We start from the raw sequence: 20681 nt of genomic DNA, 5'->3' as shown, positions 1-20681 counted from the left end.
CAATTTCTGTCCAAAATGAAAAGGCTTGCTGTCGCACAAGGTTAGCAGCAGAACTGTGTGACAGATACGGGGTTTCCACATACTCCGTAAAGCCCAGCTCATTGGCTATCTAGCTAGCTTCGTTTGACCCCGATTGGTGCTTATTTTACAAAGTTACAGTTAATCAAGTGAAGACTGACCGTGTCATCGGCGCGCCATGAAGGCGTCGCTTTCCGATCACATTTGGTGTCCTATAGGATATACTACACTCCTAATGATATAGTGAAGTCTGGTTAAGTTCTTGGATCTCTGAGGAATAAATACAAACGTAATTTGACTGACTGAAACAACGTTTAGGGTTAGATTTTCACAGATTCCTTTCTTTGCAAATTGAACGAGTGGAAACACAAACTGATCGTGCATGCTGTATGGACCTTTTTAGGATATGAAAAAGGACTTTATCTAACAAAATGACACTTCATGTTATCTCTGGGACCCTTTGGATAATAAATCAGAGCAAGATTTCATAATGTAAGTACACATTTCACCTTCAGATGTGAATTCATCAACCTATTGCTGTGGGAAAAAAAGTGTTTTGCTGTTATGAGCTCTCATCAAACAATAGCATGGCATTTTTTCGCAGTAATACCTACTGTAAATTGTACAGTGCAGTTATATTAACAATAATTTAAGCTTTCAGCTGATATAAAACACTTGTAAGTACCAACATTGTTGTTTCTCTAAAATGTGCGATCATGATACACGGCGCTACATGATTTACAACTGTCCCGTTGACGGAATGCCTATCCCGAAGAAGTTTTAAGGGCTTGTAAGTAAGCATTTCACTGTAAAGTCTACACCTGTTGTATTCAGTGCATGTGACAAATACAATTTGATTTTATATTGAACGTTAAATCAATTTGTCTTCTTTTTGTCATTATATTTCCATTCAGGGCACATGAGAGTGAGACAGATGGACCCCAAAGGGCACAAACTGGTTGAATCAACTTTGTTTCAACATAATTTGTCAATGTACTGTGACGTGGAATGTATGTTTGTGGTGAAATTTCAACCACAGGATTATGTCATCATGGTAGCCAAATGTCAACATGGACAAAACTTGTGTAAAATATGTTGAATTTGTACCTTTAAAACAACGTCAGATTTTCAACGTTGTATCCACTATCAGAAAAAATAACAGTAGGCTGGGCAGCGCCTGCTACTGGAGAATTTATCTGTCAACAGCTACCGTTCGTTCTCCCAAACAAGGTTTTAACCAAGCCCAGCCCTGGTTAAATTAACTATGATATTTGTCACTGACTATTACCAATGTGCTATCATGAGAATGATTATTGAGAGATCTCCACTTAAAAACGAAATAGATTCACCGCTATTATCAAAGTCATTCCAAAGTAGGTTTAACTGATACAATTAAATATCACTCATATATCATCAATTATGCTATTTAGGCCTGTATAGCATTTGCAAAGTCATTAACAGCAATTGTTTCAATTCAACCCAGAATTTAAAAAAAAATAGACAATACAATAGGCCTAGGGATTCAAGTTCTGGTTGTCTTCAAATGTAGTATTGAATTGTGTTAGGTTGTCAACACAACCAAATATCAACACTTGAAGGACAATCTGCACAGATTCTCGAACTGCATTGGTTATCTGCGTCATATCCTTTTATTGTTATCTCAACTGCAATCCAGGTCATTTGGTTCTGCTATTGGATGAAGAACAGTCATAACATGAATCTGTTGTATAAATAAAAACAAAATCTGATATTGTATTCCCATTTGAAATTTGCTGTGCTTTTAAATGGTTGAAAGCTCAGTGGTAAACATTTAGGTGACAACTCCACCAAATTTCACACGCCGTTTGACCCCTCTGATTGAGATTTCTCCACATCATTACAAGGCACCCTTGCATTACTAAGACCGTGTGTGTAACTGTGTATGTATATTGCTAAGACTGGCAGGCGCCACTGCTTCAGGCAGCTTAAGCTGGAAGGCTAATGACATGCATTGACGTGACTGCAGGTGTATGCAATTGTGATGGACATGGGTGGAATCAAGGATTGCCATTTCGGAATACAGTTATTTCTAATGATTTTCTCTTGATTGTTGGTGTGAGTGAGGGTGGGAGTGCAATTTGATTATGAAGATGGAGTAACTGAGGCTGTGGGTCTCACACTGGTCTTGCCAAGCAAAATGACCTCTTTCTTTCTGTAGCATCAGCATCACATCATACGGTGTGTTTTTACCCTTTTGAGGCATGTAATGAATGAATATTAATAGTGGCTGGAAATAACTAAAAGTCTGATCAGTATCCATGTTATATCAGTTTAGTAGTCAGACAGACAGACAGACAGTTATCTCAGTCTAGTAGTCAGACAGACAGACAGTTATCTCAGTCTAGTAGTCAGACAGACAGACAGACAGACAGACAGACAGACAGTTATCTCAGTCTAGTAGTCAGACAGACAGACAGACAGACAGACAGACAGACAGTTAGTTATCTCAGTCTAGCAGACAGACAGACAGTTATCGCAGTCAATTAGTCAGACAGACAGACAGTTCTCAGTCTAGTAGTCAGACAGACCGTTATCTCAGTCTAGCAGTCAGACAGACAGACAGTTATCTCAGTCTAGCAGTCAGACAGACAGTTACCTCAGTCTAGCAGTCAGTCAGACAGACAGACAGACAGACAGACAGACAGTTATCACAGTCTAGCAGTCAGACAGGCAGACAGTTATCTCAGTCTAGCAGTCAGACAGACAGACAGACAGACAGACAGTTATCACAGTCTAGCAGTCAGACAGGCAGACAGTTATCTCAGTCTAGCAGTCAGACAGACAGTTATCTCAGTCTAGCAGTCAGACAGACAGACAGTTATCTCAGTCTAGCAGTCAGACAGACAGACAGTTATCTCAGTCTAGCAGACAGACAGTTATATCAGTCTAGCAGACAGACAGTTATCACAGTCTAGCGGCCAGACAGTCCCAGAAAGTTTTTAGATATTTCAGCACCATGCGTTCCCTATAATTAGTCTCCATTAACGTCTAAGACTGTTGACGTTTGTTCCCCCTCTCCTGTGAGACAAAACACCCCATAATTACTCTGCCAGCCTCGGAACCTACACCAATGGTGTTGATCACCAGACTAAAACTTCTGCAAATGTGCTACGCAAAAGGTGAGGGGGGCATATGGAAATAGCCAGTTTTAGATCTTCGTATTTCCTGTGTGCTTTAAGTGAGATGGAAGGCCTAGATGCTACAGTACAGTGGTTTAATGAGGAAGGAGACTGGCATACAGTTCAGACAGTACTGAATTTATGTTGGATGTTGGATGGACTTCACAGCCCTTTCTTTCGCTGTTTGCTGTTTTTATGTTTCATTATCTTTATTTCTGAAATAACAAACCGGTACTGTGGACAAATGCAAACAAGCACCAAGTTGAGGCTTGTTTGTATTCAATTCTGAATACCAAGTACATTTATTCAGAATTGAGATGCACTGTGGTTCTTTAATGAAGTAGCTCAATAGATGGAAGGCTCTGGGGTGGACCATGAGCTAATCCTCTGGGTAGTATTTACGTAGTCCCCACGGTGGAGCTCAGAACTGCTCTCCTGCATTGTGGTCAGTCCCCATGGTGGAGCTCAGAGTTGCTCTTTTTCTTGTCACTAGTCCCCACGGTGTAGCTCAGAGCTTCTCCTCTAGATCCGAGTCAATACCCTGGGGGGGAGGTAATGCCAGGGCCTTCTCCCTGGTCCCTGTCTTTATCTGCTGCTCCAGTTAGTCCTCCAGACCTGCAGAGAGCTCTGAGACTGTGAGCCCAGCCCTGTGGCCCAGCCTTTCACACACAACTAGGATCCAGCTCTTCTCCTCAGAGTCTCGAGGAAGGGTCTCTTATCTTATAATACCCTTTTCACACCCCCGGCAGACGATCACACTCTCACAAACAAATGCTCACGTGGACAGTCTCCATGGCAATGCTGGTTATCGGCCTGACAGTGTTGGCCTAGTCTAGTATGCTACGGCATGGGATGCTATAGCTGTTTACCAGCAGCGCCGCCACCAGCACACGTACAGTATGCACTCAGAGGCCTGCAGCAAAGCAGAGTGGAATTTGTTCCAATATGTTCATAAGAGGTTATGTCATATTGGTCTTCATTCTTGGTAGTTCCTTTCTTTGACACAGAATGATACAAATGAAGCTGTTAAGCTGAGCTCAGTATTTAAACATGTAATGATTGAGATCAGTGGTTCCCGAGTCCGGTCCTCAAGTACTCCCAACCGTAGCACACACCTCATTCAACTCATCAAAGGCTTGAAGTTGAGTCAGGCTGCTTGTCTGGGGCTACAATTAAAAAAAATGTGTACTGTTGGGGATACTCAAGGACTGGAGTCGGGAAACAATGATTTAGACAACGTTCCAAAAATGACTTTTAAAGAATGTCAATGTACTCACTCAGGATGCTGCTAGTCTTATGTTTTAAGCTTTTTCCTCTATCAGAAAATGCTTATAAGGGGATTATACCTTACACTACAATCTTTGCATGTGCCCCAAGTCCTGCCTCCTCTCACTCCCAAATTAGAAACTCATTAACTCTGATGAATCTTGATAGACTGGGGCGATTAATAAAAGGAGACAGCACGAATTGTTTGCCATATCTACAGAGAGACTGGTACACTGGATGTATGCATGGTCCTCAACCAACTGGGAGATGTGCACATCCCACATCTTCCAATCTCCGGGTGCTCGGCAGCACTGCACCCTAGTGGCTAGAATATGTAACATCACCCAGTATGTGAGGAATTAGTGGTGATGTCATTGTGTACTGGCAGAGTGAAGGTGGCAGGCTGTGTGGTGCTGTCTGATGTAACTGTGTTCACAGTTTTAGAAGCACACGGCGCCGGGATCAGCAAGCGTCATCTGGGTGCCTTTGTATGGCAGCAGGCGGCACAATAGTAACCTGGCCTGCAGAGTCATACACTTCACACCCATCCCGTATACAAAATATACACAACACCAATGGTCCGGCAGTCCAATACATCTAGCTTCAGCATTACTGCCTCTCTCCATAGATCTATATTGCTGGTTGTACTCACAACTTGGCTTTGTACTGGTTTGCCTTTTATTGCACTGCTAATATTGATGCCCTATTGGTGCCCTAATAGCTACTGTTATTGCCTGTGTGTGTACTGAGTTTTAGGTTGTCCATGTAGACTCTCTTCCCACTCCCATGAGGCTGTGGCTGGGAGTGGAGTTAGTAGAACAGTGGAGATGCCCCTGGCCCAGTGGAACTGCGAGGAGGCCACAGTAGACTGCCATTCTGGAGCACCACAGTAATTAATGGACACTTGTCAGACTGGCACACTGCAGCAAACACAAAGCTGGTTTGCTAGCACATACAGACGCACGCACGCATACAAACACACACACACACACACACAGACACAGACACACACACACATGCGTCAGCCCTGGTAGGCTGGGTGACCATCTCTCTTTCTCCTCTCTTTCTTGACGTTCGCCTCTGTCGTGGAAATTTCCTCTATTTACCAAATCATGGGAGCAAACCACACACACAAGTCAGAGTTAGTTATCAAAGTCCATCTTTAATTATATGAGCTCTATAGCATTTTGACTTTCAACAGTTCAGTATCTCTAATGAAAAGTTGAGAGTCCCAAAATAATGGCAAATGGGATCCTTTATAGCAAAGATACACAGGATAAGACAGCATCGGCATAATTCATTGTTCAGCTTTGTCTCCTTTCTCAAACTCAGAACCATAAACCAATCCTCCATATCAACAGGTATATATCAAATTGTCATTTAGATACAACCAATTCTAAATTACAACCAATCCTGGACAAGCTCACGGAGAGGAGAGTGAGGCTATAGGTTAAGATAAAAGGGAGCATGAGAATGATTCCAGACACTGCCATCCTCCTTTTCCCCGATGGGAAAATTAGGGGGTGACTGGCACACACACAGTGGAGCAAAAGATATGTTTACACATGATGACACTTTGACCTCTCCCCTTTCTGCGGCCCATGCAACTTAGTCTTGACATAGAACAGATAACTGCAACCCCGCCACAGTATTATACAAAAATACAATTCTGATGAGAAGTAACTTATAAACATATGATGAATATAAAACATCTTACCTATGTTACCAACAAATTCTGATTATTTCCACAACACCTCTCAAGTTGAAACCTGTTGCAATATTCATATTATTACCACTCCATATCATCACAGCAGCAGCCAGTTGACTTAACTTTGGTTATACCATGTTTGTCCCGTGTCCGTAAAATGTAAATAGTAGGTGTAGACACCTTTCCTGCAGTGGCCTCAAGGATGAGATGTTATTCATATTTTTCATGATTTCATAATTAATAACCTTTTCTTTTTTTTAATTACACAGAAAATCCAGTGTTTCTACGTCAAACAGTTTTGTTATATTTCAGTCTTATGCTATACATATAAAGTGTAATATTGGTATGCAAACTCAAAATTGAATACATTTCAGCTTTATATTTGACATGGTACAGGTGTCTTCTTTTTTAACGATTTTATTTTATATGTACAGAAGTTACAAAAGTTTTGAGAATGACACAATTATTTATTTCCACAAGGTTTGCTGCCTCAGTGTCTTAAGATATTTTAGTCAGATGTTACTATGGAATACTGAAGTATAATTACAAGCATTTCATAAGTGTCAAAGGCTTTTATTGACAATTACCTGAAGTTGATGCAAAGAGTCAATATTTGCAGTGTTGACCCTTCTTTTTCAAGACCTCTGCAATCGGCCCTGGCCTGCTGTCAATTATCTTCTGGGCCACATTCTACTGATGGCAGCCCATTCTTGCATAATCAGTGCCTGGAGTTGGTCAGAATTTGTGGGTTTTTGTTTGTCCACCCACCTCTTGAGGATTGACCACACGTTCTCAATGGTATTAAGATCTGGGGAGTATCCTGGCCATGGACCCACAATATCGATGCTTTGTTCCCCGAGCCACTTAGTTATCACTTTTGCGTTATGGCAAGGTGCTCCATCATCCTGGAAAAGGCATTGTTCATCACCAAACTGTTCCTGGATGGTTGGGAGAAGTTGCTCCCGGAGGATGTGTTGGTACCATTCTTTTCTCATGGCTGTGTTCTTAGGCAAAATTGTGAGTGAGCCCTTGGCTGAGAAGTAACCCCACACATGAATGATCTCAGGATGCTTTACTGTTGGCATGACACAGGACTGATGGTAGCGCTCACCTTGTCCGGACAAGCTTTTTTCTGGTTGCCCCAAACAATTCGGAAAGGGGATTCATTAGAGAAAATGACTTGTCCCCAGTCCTCAGCAGTCCAAACCCTGTACCTTTTGCAGAATATCAGTCTGTCCCTGATGTTTTTCCTGGAGAGAAGTGGCTTCTTTGCTGCCCTTCTTGACACCAGGCCATCCTCCAAAAGTCTTCCCCTCACTGTGCGTGCAGATGCACTCACACCTGCCTGCTGCCATTCCTGAGCAAGCTCTATACTGTTGGTGCCCCGATCCCACAGCTGAATCACCTTTAGGAGACGGTCCTGGTGCTTGCTGGACTTTCTTGGGCTCGCTGAAGCCTTCTACACAACAATTGAACCGCTCTCCTTGAAGTTCTTGATGATCCGATAAATCCTTGCCTGTGAAGCTCTTTTTGTGCAAAGCAATAATGACGGCATGTGTTTCCTTGCAGGTAACCATGGTTGACAGAGGAAGAACAATGATTCCAAGCCCCACCCTCCTTTTGAAGCTTCCAATTTGTTATTCAAACTCAATCAGCATGACAGGGTGATCTCCAGCCTTGTCCTCGTCAACACTAGAACCTGTGTTAATGAGAGAATCACTGACATGATGTCAGCTGGTCCTTTTGTGGCAGGGCTGAAATGCAGTGGAAATGTTTTTTGGGGATTCAATTCATTTGCATGGCAAAGAGGGACTTTGCAATGAATTGCAATTCATCTGATCACTCTTCATAACATTCTGGAGTATATGCAAATTGCCATCATACAAACTGAGGCAGCAGACTTTGTGAAAATGAATAGTTGTGTCATTCTCAAAACTTTTGGCCACGACTGTATATATATACACTACTGATCAAAAGTTTGGGGTCACTTAGAAATGTTCTTGATTTTGAAAGAAAAGCAACAAAAAAAGTCCATTAAAATAACATCAAATTGATCAGAAATACAGTGTAGATATGGTTAATGTTGTTAATGTTGTAAATGACTATTATAGCTGGAAACGGCAGATTTTTTTATAGAATATCTATATAGGCGTACAGTCTCACTATCAGCAACTCCTGTGTTCCAATGGCACGTTGTGTTAGCTAATCCAAGTTTATAATTTTAAAAGGCTAATTGATCATTAGAAAACCCTTTTGCAATTATGTTAGCACAGCTGAAAACTGTTGTCTGATTAAAGAAGCAATAAAACTGGCCTTCTTAAGACTAGTTGAGTATCTGGAGCATCAGCATTTGTGGGTTTGATTACAGGCTCAAAATGTCCAGAAACAAAGTACTTTCTTCTGAAACTCGTCAGTCTATTCTTGTTCTGAGAAATGAAGGCTATTCCATATGAGAAATTGACAAGAAACTGAACATCTCGTACAACACTGTGTACTACTCCCTTCACAGAACAGCACAAACGGGCTCTAAACAGAATAGAAAGAGGAGTGGGAGGCTCCAGTGCACAACTGAACAAGTACATTGTGTCTAGTTTGAGAAACAGACACCTCACAAGTTCTCAAATGGCAGCTTCATTAAGTAGTACCCGCAAAACACCTGTCTCAACATCAACTGTGAAGAGGCGACTCCGGGATGCTGGCCTTCTAGACAGAGTTCCTCTGTCCAGTGTTTGTGTTCTTTTGCCCATCTTAATCTAAGATATGGCTTTTTCTTTGCAACTCTGCCTAGAACGTCAGCATCCCGGAGTCGCCTCTTGTCACTGTTGGGGGCCACTTATCCTATGGCAGGATTATTGATGGGCAGAGCATGGGACAAAACACATGTTTTTATGGCAATTGATACAGATTGATACACATACATACATACAGTACTGTCTAAGTTACAAGTCTTAAGTGTAATAGTTAATATATTTAGAAATTGTAGGCCTACTTTGAGAGGTCATACTATTACAGACTTTCAGTAAGTCTGATTTTTAAAGCGCAGGTTATTGCCAACTTCAATGGCAAGCCTGCAACAACAATGTAAGGCTGGTCACTTGCCCCATCTAGTGTTCATCTGGTGTTCAGGATCTGCTTATGCCTCTGCCTCAAGGTATCTACCTACAGTCCTCTAACTCCACTCTGGACCTCGAAGCCAGTTCCACTGCTATTGTTCATTGTTCCTAATCAGGGACTGATTTAGACCTGGGACACCAGGTGGGTGCAATTAATTATCAGGTTGAACAGAAAGCCAGCAGGCTCCAGACCTCGTAGTGTAAGAGTTGAATACTCCTGTCCTACGGTATACAAGAGAATCACATTCACCACAGTTTAGGCCTTCAATATATTAGCCATCACAATGAATTGTCTTAGAGAGTTTGATCAACAATATTCTCATTTTCTTCTATACTTTATGTAGATTAAGTAAGTTCATCCTCTATCTGTCATTTCTCATTAAACATGGAAGATGGTCATTTAATGTAAGAACGTTTGAATCATGTCTTCAAGTTGGCCTGATTCAATTATCTTCTGTGTATGATTGCCCTTTATCTATGGCAGTTTATGTGATAAAGCATAAATTGGAAAGCCAATTTCAATACCACTGTACCAGTTTGTTAAAAATCTCTCTTAAGTGTCCAGAACAACAGAGCTTCCATGTAAAAAATAAAAATAAAACTCTGCTAATGCGTCATCATTGATGACGTCGATGCATTTCAGTGGAAAGTGGACAGGGCCTGCATAACCATTTTACCCGGCACATTAAAGGATCGTTTTACATCCATGTTGCTGTAATATGAGAGGAAACTATTCTCTGCTCTAGGCAGGAAGTACATTCTCTACGAGCAATTTCGACCCCTTTTCTTCATTTTCGACTCAGCGAGCCTGCAGCAGTTTAGTGTCAACACTCCAAACCAACAAGACCTCCAAATGCATCTTTAATGAGTATTTCAGAGCGTCATAATGGCATGTCACTAATGTCCGTCTGTTAATGATCTTCTTCTCCATCTTCTGCCGGCCCCGCCTTGACGCTTTCTCCGTCTACGCCTTTGACAGCTCTTTGAATTATCTGGTTTAAACTTTTGTGGCATCTCCTTGCTTTCAATCCAAAATCTGTCGGCTATTGTTCGTATTGAGGACACTTTTCTTGGCTTGAGTTATGCATAGAAGCAAGACTTTTCCCTTGAGGAAATCTGCGTCGGGTAGGCTGTGCTTCTCCTTTCCAAGTGTTCCTGTACATTTTCTTCTGTTTGTTTGACTTCTAGGGACATAGCCTACTTTCTGATGTACTTGATGTGGAATATGCCCCATATCGCGAGTATACAAATATCCTATTTACTTTGTGTTTTGCTGCATGATCTGTGGTGGAACAAGGATGTTATTGACAGAGGCGCACAACTTGGCGCTGGAGCTGTCCATGGTGTTGAAGGAAGATGACCTGGGCGATAGAAGTGCTGTAGAACTCTATCAAACAGAACTTGTCTTGAGGTCAAACGCTTATTATATTTAGTTGATGTGTAGCCTAGGATGTATAATAGCATACTTGCTAAAACTGATGCATAGAATTCAAAATGTAACTTTTTGGTGCATATCAATGGTAGTAAATATATCGGTAATATGTTGTTGTTTTTTAACGATGTTGAAAGATCTATTTTGATCGCACTGGTTAATGTTAATGGTAGTTCAAGTTTGAAAATGTAGCCTATAACCTACAGTACCCTTTTCTGTTAAATATGTCGGCTATCGGCATACTCTGGACTCTTGAGTGTTTCCAGAAACCGCCTTTTATTATTGTCTATTCCCTCTATGATTGTATAGATGCCTAATTGAGATGATTGGATAATAGTCTATTTCTTTGTAATTGAAGTAACAGTTTCGTCCTAATTTTTCTTTGTATTTAATTTAAATATGGTCTTTGGTGTCCGTGTGTGGCAGTGTATGCAGTAGAGCCTAATGTACAACGCTATTGATCTGTGAATCATATCAGATGTAAAGTTTGTGTACGGCAGCTTCAGATCTGGACTGTAGGTGGCGCCCATGTGGAGGCTTTGATTTCCGATGTGAAGCACGGAGAGGAAACAGAGGGAGGGGAGGCTGAGGAGAAGTAGACTACTGCTGTTTCTGCAGGGAGTTGTTGTCAGTAGCCTTGTCAGTGAGGGAGTGCTGTCTCCCTACAGACGTTTGATCTTGCAGTTGATGCAATAACAGGACATGACTCCTGTGCTGTCATAGCCTACTGTCTTGTCGTGAGAGTTTTTTTAGATCGCTTGTCATCCAAAATGGTAGCCTATCAGTTTCACAGAGTTGCGAGCGATTTATGATTTTACGTAGGCAAGTAAAAGGTAGATGACTGTGTTCAGTTGCTCTCATGTTTATCCTCAACATCGTTGGCATCCTCATATTTTTCATTGTAAATAACCTATTTGGCCAGATCAACAGAAGTTGAAGTGCCCCTCAGTGCAAGGCAAACTGGCAGAGGCCACACTGCCATGGCAACGCGTTGGTGAAAAATGTGGGGGTGCGAGCTTCCTGTTGTTGCCAAACGCTCATCTCCTCGCCCTGCTCTAAGGACAGACAAACAGGATGTGGAATATTGTTGATGGATCAGTCTCTGCTCGTGTCTAATTGATTCCATCACCCAGTGTTGTTGTTTTCTGCCAGTGGTTGCATTCAGGGTTTTCTTCACCTGACCAAGTGTGTCGGGGGCAGAGTTATAGCCCAATCCATCTCCAACTTTGTCAGGGCTTTGCCCACACTCCAAGTCATTGGTCACTGCATCTCGCACTTGAGCACCATGGTCATGTTTGTTTGGGTCTCTTCCACACAGTCCTGACTGGCTAGTGGAGTTGGTGGTGGTAGCAAAATCTCAAGGCACTAAAGTCAGTGTTGTTGTCCAAGGTACTGCAGTGGAGCTTGCGCTTGCAGGTCCCGTTCTTATCTCATACACATAGTTTAAAGTGCTATAATTATTGCAGGAACCATTGTTAATTGCACAATTACTGACCACAATGACTGACCACAACCACACAACTACTGACCACATAGCTACTGACCACAACTATTGACCACAACCACACAACTACTAACCACAACTACTGACCACAACCACTGACCACAACTACTGACCGCAACCACACAACTACTGACCACAACTACTGTACCACACAACTACTGAACCACAAGCACACATATACTGACCACAAGCACACAACTAATGACCACAACGACTGACCACAACTACAGACCACAACTACTAACCAGAAACACACAGCAACTAACCAGAAACAAAAAATTACTGACCTCTCAACTACTGATCACAACTATTGAACCACAACCTACTGAACCAAACAAATACTGACCACAACCGCTCAACTACTGACCACAACTACTGAATCACACAACTACTGACCACACAACTACTGAACCACAACCACACAGCTACTAACCACAAAACGACTGACCACAGCTACTGACCACAACGACTGACCACAACCACACAGATACTGACCACAACTACTGACCACACAACTACTGACTACAACTACTGAACCACACAACTACTGAACCACAACCACACAGCTACTGACCACAACTACTAAAGCACACAACTACTGACTACACAACTACTGAACCACACAACTACTGAACCACAACCACACAGCTACTGACCACAACCACACAACTACTGACCACAAACACACAACTACAGACCACAACCACACAACTACTGACCACAATCACTGACCATGACTGACCACAACTACTGACCACAACCACACAGCTACTAACCACACAACTGCTAACCACAACTACTGACCATAATTGACCACAACTACTGACCCCAACCACACAACTACTGACCACAACTACTGAACCACAACTACTGAACCACACAACTACTGAACCACACAACTACTGAACCACACAAATACTGACCACACAACTACTGAACCACAAGCACACATCTACTGACCACAAGCACACAACTAATGACCACAACGACTGACCACAACTACAGACCCCAACTACTGACCAGAAACACACAGCTACTGACCACAAACAAAAAACTACTGACCGCTCAACTACTGACCACAACTATTGAACCACTCAACTACACAACCATACAACTACTGACCACACAACTACTAAACCACAACCTACTGAACCAAACAAATACTGACCACAACCACTCAACTACTGACAACAACTACTGAACCACACAACTACTGAACCACACAACTACTGACCACACAACTACTGAACCACAACCACACAGCTACTGACCACAACCACAAAACGACTGACCACAAACAAAAAACTACTGACCACACAACTACTGACCACAATGACTGACCACAGCTACTGACCACAACCACACAGATACTGACCACAACTACTGACTACAACGACTGACCACAACCACAGAACTAATGACCACAACTACTGACCACAATTACTAACCAGAAACACACAACTACTGACCACAAACACACAACTACTGAATCAAACAACTACTGACCACAACCACACAACTATTGACCACAATTACTAAAGCACACAACTACCGAAGCACACAACTACTGACTACACAACTACTGAACCACAACCCCACAGCTACTGACCACAACTACTAAAGCACACAACTACTGACTACACAACTACTGAACCACAACCACACAGCTACTGACCACAACTACTAAAGCACACAACTACTGACCACAACCACACAACTACTGACCACAAACACACAACTACTGACTACAACTACTGACCACAACCACAAAACTACTGCCCACAACTACAGACCACAACCTAAAAAGGACTGACCACAACGACTGACCAGTACATACCACAACCGCACAACTACTGACCACAATACAACGACTGACCAAAACGAATGACCATAACTACTGACCACAACTACTGACCACAACTACTGACCACAACTATTGACCACGTTCACACAACTACTGACCACAACTACTGAGACAAACAACTAATGTCCACAACAACACAACAACTGAGCACAACTACCCAACTACTGACCACAACCACACAACTACTGACCACAACTACTGACCACAACCACACAACTGCTGACCACACAACAACTGAACCACACTATTGACCACAATTACTGACCACAACAACACAATTACTGACCACTACTACTGCTCTGGTCTGCACTAGCTCTGGTCCAGCTTTGGTCTTGGGCATAGCTAGCTAGCTCTGGTTCGCATTAGCAAGGGTCTAGCTTTGGTCCGCACCACAAATGATTACTTAATGTGCATACATTTACATATAATACCCACCAACAATCATTTTAACTAAACTAACTTTAACTTGTTGAGGCTATCCTAACTGCCAATTCTTTAAAATCTTTACCAACTTTAACTATATATATTTGCATCGATTTGCAGAAAATAACTGACCAACAGTAACTTTTAAACCTTAATAGCTGGAGATACCAAAACAATTTTCTCAGGTTAAGGCTATTCTAACTTCAAATTCTAAAATAACTTGTATCAACTGTAACTATATAAATGTGCATAAAATAATCCACCAATGGTAACTCTTGAATCTTTTAAGAGACACCAAAACAATGTTCACATGTTCAGGCATTCCTATCCAATCAATCAATCAGCCAGTCAGCCAATCAATCAATATAACCCGTCGCTACCATTACTACTGCAGTCACTACCACTACTATAACTTATTTCAAAACAAGAAGTACTTGAAACAATCTAGCAATACACCAAATTGTTTTCAGAAAATGTACTTTTGTAGTTGTATATGATAATGCATGATAAGGAAGTGGTGTTTTGTATTAATTAGGGTAGACTATGTGATTTACTGCAAGTGATATCATTTCATCTGAAAAATATATATGAATCTTTTGTATGACAACTTTTTAAATGAATCTTTCGTATGTTTAATGGTTAGGCGTAATTGGCATACTCATTGAATGGTTATTGAATAAATGAAGGGACAGAGTGAGAGAGGGTACCAGAATCTTACGCCCCCACGCTAGTTCTGCGCCTGGGTAGTATGCTCCCTTAGAGCACAGCAGTATAGCTGAGACTGTACCATGCACTAGGGTCTGATTCTGCATTTGAATGAAGAGCTTTATTTCAATAACTATTGTCACCACTCTTGAACAAGAGAGGAAAAACTAATGGAATCTCCATAATAACTAGTCTCTCTCACCTCACCCGTCGCTACATATTAAATAGGTTTAGTACCAGCAGGGTTTTGCCAGTGACGAGGAAGATTAACCTACCAAAAAGAAAAGAGAAAAAACATCAGCATTGGAATGTTTCTCTCTGTGTTCTCTAACAGGTGTTTTTCTGTCTGCGCGTTTAGCGCCGTTCAAGACCACCTGCCTCTGCGCCACTCTTGATGTGCACGGTCCATGCTTTTGTGGGATGGTTCAAACCGGCTTTTTAGGGGAACAGTGCTGCGCGTATTTAGTTATGATGCTGAGGAAATGACACAGTTGGAGGATCAATACCTCGCGCTCTGGTAAACTGTATGTGCTGCATGAGAGTGGAACTTATTTTTTTTCCGGAGATAAGATGCACCATTACCAAGCTACCCCCAACAAAACCATCAGAAAAATTATACATTTACAGAACATGTAATTGCCAGCATTTTGAAGAAGAGTGGAGGTACTTTTTTATGCACTGACTGCAATTTTATATGCAGAATGTCATGTTTTTAGCACAATTAATGAATAATAACTGCGCTTTGCATTTGAGCACTATTTGGATGACCACTGCGCCTTGAGTAAGATTTTAAAGTAGAAGTCCTACGGTCGGGAGGAAGAGGTGAAACATTTTTTTTATAGTGTGGAAGTTTCCTCGGGAAACCCGTCAAACTGGCCATGGCTGCAGCGATAGCCAGCTCCCTTATTCGGCAGAAAAGGCAGGCGAGGGAGCGGGAGAAATCTAATGCCTGCCGCTGCGTTAGCAGCCCGAATAAGACAAAGCAATGCGAGAACAAACCCAGTCGGTTGTCTATGTTCTCTCGGGTCAAACTCTTCGGCTCCAAGAAGAGGAGACGGAGGCGACCAGGTCTGGTTTGGATATACTTTCATTAGACCATCACAATCAAAATCCATGTTTGATTATTGTTGCCATTTCTTTGTTTCATCACTTTCACCAACTCTGCTCTGTGCACCAAACATTAGGGGAACTGGGCAAACGAAGTGGCTATATAGGATAACAGTACAATTATTAGATTTGATATTAGATTTATATATATATATATATAAACCTTTAGAGCCCAGCAAAGACAGTGAGTAAGTATCCTATAGATATGTGTTTTTGTTCATTTAGTTGGATTTGTGACATTTCAGACTGTACTTAACGACCTAAGGCAGGATTCTCCAACTGGCGGCCTGCGGCCCGGCCACTGATTTTAATTGGCCCCCCAAATTTTCTAGTCTTTTTTAAATGGTTGGACATAATTATTTTAAACCTTGCATACATTTATATAGGATCACGTGTCTCTCTATTATGTGTTGGAATAATTTTGAACAGATTTCAAAAATTAAAATCACTTGGAGCTGATTTGCTGGTGTTTTTACAGTCTTTTATGTATTAGTAAAATATTATATCCTGTTTGGGCTTCTTGCCATCAATTTGCAGTCTACAAATTATATGTAATTATGTTCCGGACCCCTGACCATCTGCTCAAGAAACAACCGGCCTGTGGCTGAATCTAGTTGATGATCCCTGACCTAAAGGATATGCTATATTGGTGTTTCATACCTCAATGTCTGCTCATGTAATCCCAGGTGGACCAGGACAATGGAGCCAGCTAAGCTGGTTTAATGCATAACAAAAGCCCACTGGGTTTGTGGTCTTTACATATCATTACCATTCTTCTGTCTATTGTGATGAATCCACAATGAGCAAGCTTCAAAAAGCCTCTAAAAGGCTATGCAGATATATTGCTTTGAAGTACTATAATGGGACACAGGGTGTACAGTAAACACCCAGCATTTGAAGTTTAACACATTTTCATTGTGTATTACACTTTCTATTTTGGGATTTTAAAACGGGGGAGGGGGGGGGATCCAGGGACATTTCCTGTACAGCCAATGCAGTATAGTGGATGTACTTCAAGGCAGTGCTCTAACCGGAAACAGATAAGGAATCCCAAGGGAGCTCTAAGAGTCCCTGAGTGGCCCATGCAGTCTATTTCTCAGAGGCCCGATTAATATAGTAATGAAGGCTTAGCACCCACTGCAGCTTACAGCACCTAGCCACAGCCAGGGAGCCACGCTATAGTCAGACAAACCTCAGTCTGCGTTTGACCATTAGCTCCTAACATCTCCTAACATTAGCTGGGCTTTTGATCATGGGGCTCCTAACATCTCCTAACATTAGCCATGCTAGATCCCAGCACTACCGTATGGCTGGTTCTCTGTGATGTTTACATGGCTACTTGAACCTGGCTCCTGGTTAATGAGCACCGCCGAGGTTTGTTGAGGGTGACTCAGCCCTGTACTTTCAGACCTAAACGAGCTCCAGTTAATTCCTCTCCCATCAAGTTCACAGGCTGTTTTCTAAGTGCATTAGGGAGGTGGGAGTGGAGGAGGGTGCGTCGCTACGGAGCCGGAGCTAAACTACCCTGCAGTGTTTCATCAGAACTGGACACACACCATGATACCAGCCAGTACCCTCTATCATCACCCCTCATCCCCACCCTGAGGTGGGATGGGAAGTCAGAAAGGGACGAGGACAGGCAGTGTGTGGCTTACGTAACACATGTGGAGCCTCAGCGGCAGCAGAGAGGTTTTAGCGTGTTTGGGTGTGAGAGGAGGTCCCTGAGCATATCTCCTGGTAGAAAAAGCAGCGCACTGAATTCACCTTATGGTGCCTTTCCCTGTCTCCGATACATACTGTACCTTTGTGGATGTGTGTTTTTGGAGGTAGCATGGGAATTTTCAAATAAATAAGTCTTCTAAGCATTCTCCTCCTCCAATCCCCATATATGCATTCAATGCTAACATTGAAGAACTTGCCTTATTACATGAAACCAGATGGCTACAGTACACAGCATCACACATAAGATTACTTAGGAAAAATAGACTGACATTTTGGTGAAAAACCCTGCCTTTGAAAAGGACGTCAGCCTCCTCCTGTATTGGTCTTGAAAGGTTCAGATAATAGGGAGCTAGCGGTGCTAAAAAATAGTCAAAGCATGTGTATCGGCCAGGCGGTAACCTTTGTGAGGGTAGAAATGGCAGGGTTGAAAGGGAAGGTAGGTGAAAGGGAGGATGAAATGTGTGGTAAACCACAGTAAATGACACTCCTCTAGGGACAGGGACATGGAAAAAGGACAGCTCTTCGTAAAACACGACACACCAAAATGTCAAGATTGTGTAATCATTAACACGGCCAGTTCCAGTTTTATTAACTAATGATATTGGTAATCCAATTGGTTAGTAGAATTTGTACTTTCTAAGAGTGTGCTCTAAGTTGTCCAGGAACATTTATTTCGATGGCATAGACCAGGGGTACCAAGACTTTAGTATCCTAGGATCTACTTTCTAACGCGGTCCACCCCCCTCGGCAGTATTAAACATAATTTCACCATATTGATTGGATGATCTGTACTGTATGCTGTCAGCAAGCTTTGCATAGTCTGGGTTATATATACTGATTGCTAGCTTCAAGCAGGTGTCCAGGTGATCATCTGTTAGAGTGGACCGGTATTTTGACTTGATGAGTCCATTGATGCGTCCAGTCATGGCTGGTGTTCCGTCTGTAGTTATGGACACAAGTTTGTAAATGAGTAACTGAGTGCTATTAATAAAGTCCTTGAATGCCACAAAAATGTCCTCCCCTCAAGTTTTTCCTTTCAGCGATATGATTTTGAGCAGCTCCTCTTTGGCAGTCATATCTTCAAACACCATTCTGATGAAAATGCACAACTGAGATGGTTTCGATCACGTCTGTCGACTCGTCAAATCGAAGTGAAAAGAACATGCGCTCGTTTGTCTTTTTGAAGATGCTCCCTCAAATCCTCATCCATCATTTCACAGCGCTGTATAACAGTATTTCTTTATAGCTGAGCATCCTTAATAGCGGAAAGGAATTCTGATTTATTTTCAAATCATCAAACAATGATTCTGCTGCGTTTAAAAAGGTCTCTTTTACCATTTTGGTTTCTTGTACTTTGCTAGTATGCGACTCACCCGGAATGACGCAGTTGTGGCTGCCTTTGATTTTGATTTGGGCCTTTGATCGATTGCTGGGCAGCTAGTTGAGTCTTCAACTCTTTTACTTTTCTCATAGGTAGTGAACTTTTAGCTGGAAAGTCACTTTCATATTTCTTGTGAACCGTTTTGAAATGCCTCTCGACATTTCCCTTCTTAGCAAGAGCTACGTTTGAATGGCAGATCGGACACACACATTTTGAATTTGTTGTGGTGAAAAAATGATCTTCCTCCCACTCACTGTGAAAGTGGTAGATTTTCGGTTTCTTGCTGCTTGGTCCAGCACTCATACTGTATTCAAAACGGTCACTGCAACTTCATAGAAAAAAAGTTGTAAAAAAACAACTACCACTGGAACAACAAAGAATATTCTGTTACAGGTCTGTTACAGGTCTCGCAAGCGTGGAAATGGAAACGTACTAACTTCAGACGGTTGCTATGGTAGCGACAGTTGGGAAAAAACATCTAGCAACTATAGTGCCGCGGGTTCGTCCAATTTTATGTCAATCAAGCGGTTACATTTTTTTATTTTGTCTGTGTAGCAATATTCGAGAAAGAAGCTAACCTGTAAGCAAAACATACAGTGCATCAGAACTGTGGACCTCATTATTTTTAAGCAGACTTGATGGTAATGCTGTGAATTGCCAAAATATATATTTTTAGTGGAAACATTTTGAGAACTTTTTTGCAGTCTACTAGAAAGAAGTTTGCGGTCGAGGATCGTCGTCCTGGGCACCAATGGCATAGATGGACGGAAATTATTTTCCATTACACCAGAAAATAAACATGCATACCCCAATTCTTAAAACATGACATTTTTGCGAGGGAACACACAAACATCATATAGACAGTTGACATTTAAAAAAACATCTAAGCAGTGCTTATCCTAGATAATAATTTACTCTAACTCTTAAGCACATATTCTTATTTTAATCCTCTCCGGTGTAGCCACATGCCCCTTTGGAATAAACCCATACTTCCTTTGTAGTCTCTCTAGTCAGGAACTGTTTGCTCATACACCAGTATCCATGACTAGAGCTTATAGATGTCAGCAGGGATGTGTTTGCACTGGTCTCTTGAGCCTTTGGAGAGCTGAGAATGTGGCTATGCTGGGTCTATTGGGAGCAGAACTGGGGGACTGGTTAGTTACTGTAGTCTACAGCTTAGCGTGCCAGGCTTCTATAGGCTAGGATCTCTTGTTATAAGATACATGGCTGGTGGATGGGTAAATAAGGCATAATAAGGCATAAATAAGGCATCTTGATAA

The 20681-nt window shown here is 41.9% G+C and overlaps 1 protein-coding gene across 5 annotated transcripts in view; it reads left to right on the top strand.

The window, feature by feature from the left end:
* The window catches only part of LOC135526331 (fibroblast growth factor 13), a 205694-nt gene that overhangs the window by 149233 nt on the left and 35780 nt on the right, over positions 1-20681 (top strand). Inside the window, exon 1 of one of the 5 annotated variants that reach the window (XM_064954620.1) lies at positions 10064-10131. The exons of 3 other annotated variants lie outside the window; for them this stretch is intronic. In XM_064954620.1, coding sequence (XP_064810692.1) covers positions 10128-10131 — 4 coding nt within the window. In that variant the 5' untranslated portion in view covers positions 10064-10127. Of the gene's footprint in view, positions 1-10063; positions 10132-15572; positions 16260-20681 lie in introns of those variants that run through there. One more of the 5 variants, XM_064954618.1, reaches the window with a different exon arrangement.

The sequence above is a fragment of the Oncorhynchus masou genome, chromosome 32, assembly GCF_036934945.1.
Source record: "Oncorhynchus masou masou isolate Uvic2021 chromosome 32, UVic_Omas_1.1, whole genome shotgun sequence".
Lineage (NCBI taxonomy): Eukaryota > Metazoa > Chordata > Actinopteri > Salmoniformes > Salmonidae > Oncorhynchus > Oncorhynchus masou.
The sequence above is the reverse complement of the archived record's forward strand: the minus strand, read 5'-3'. Positions and strand labels throughout refer to the sequence as shown.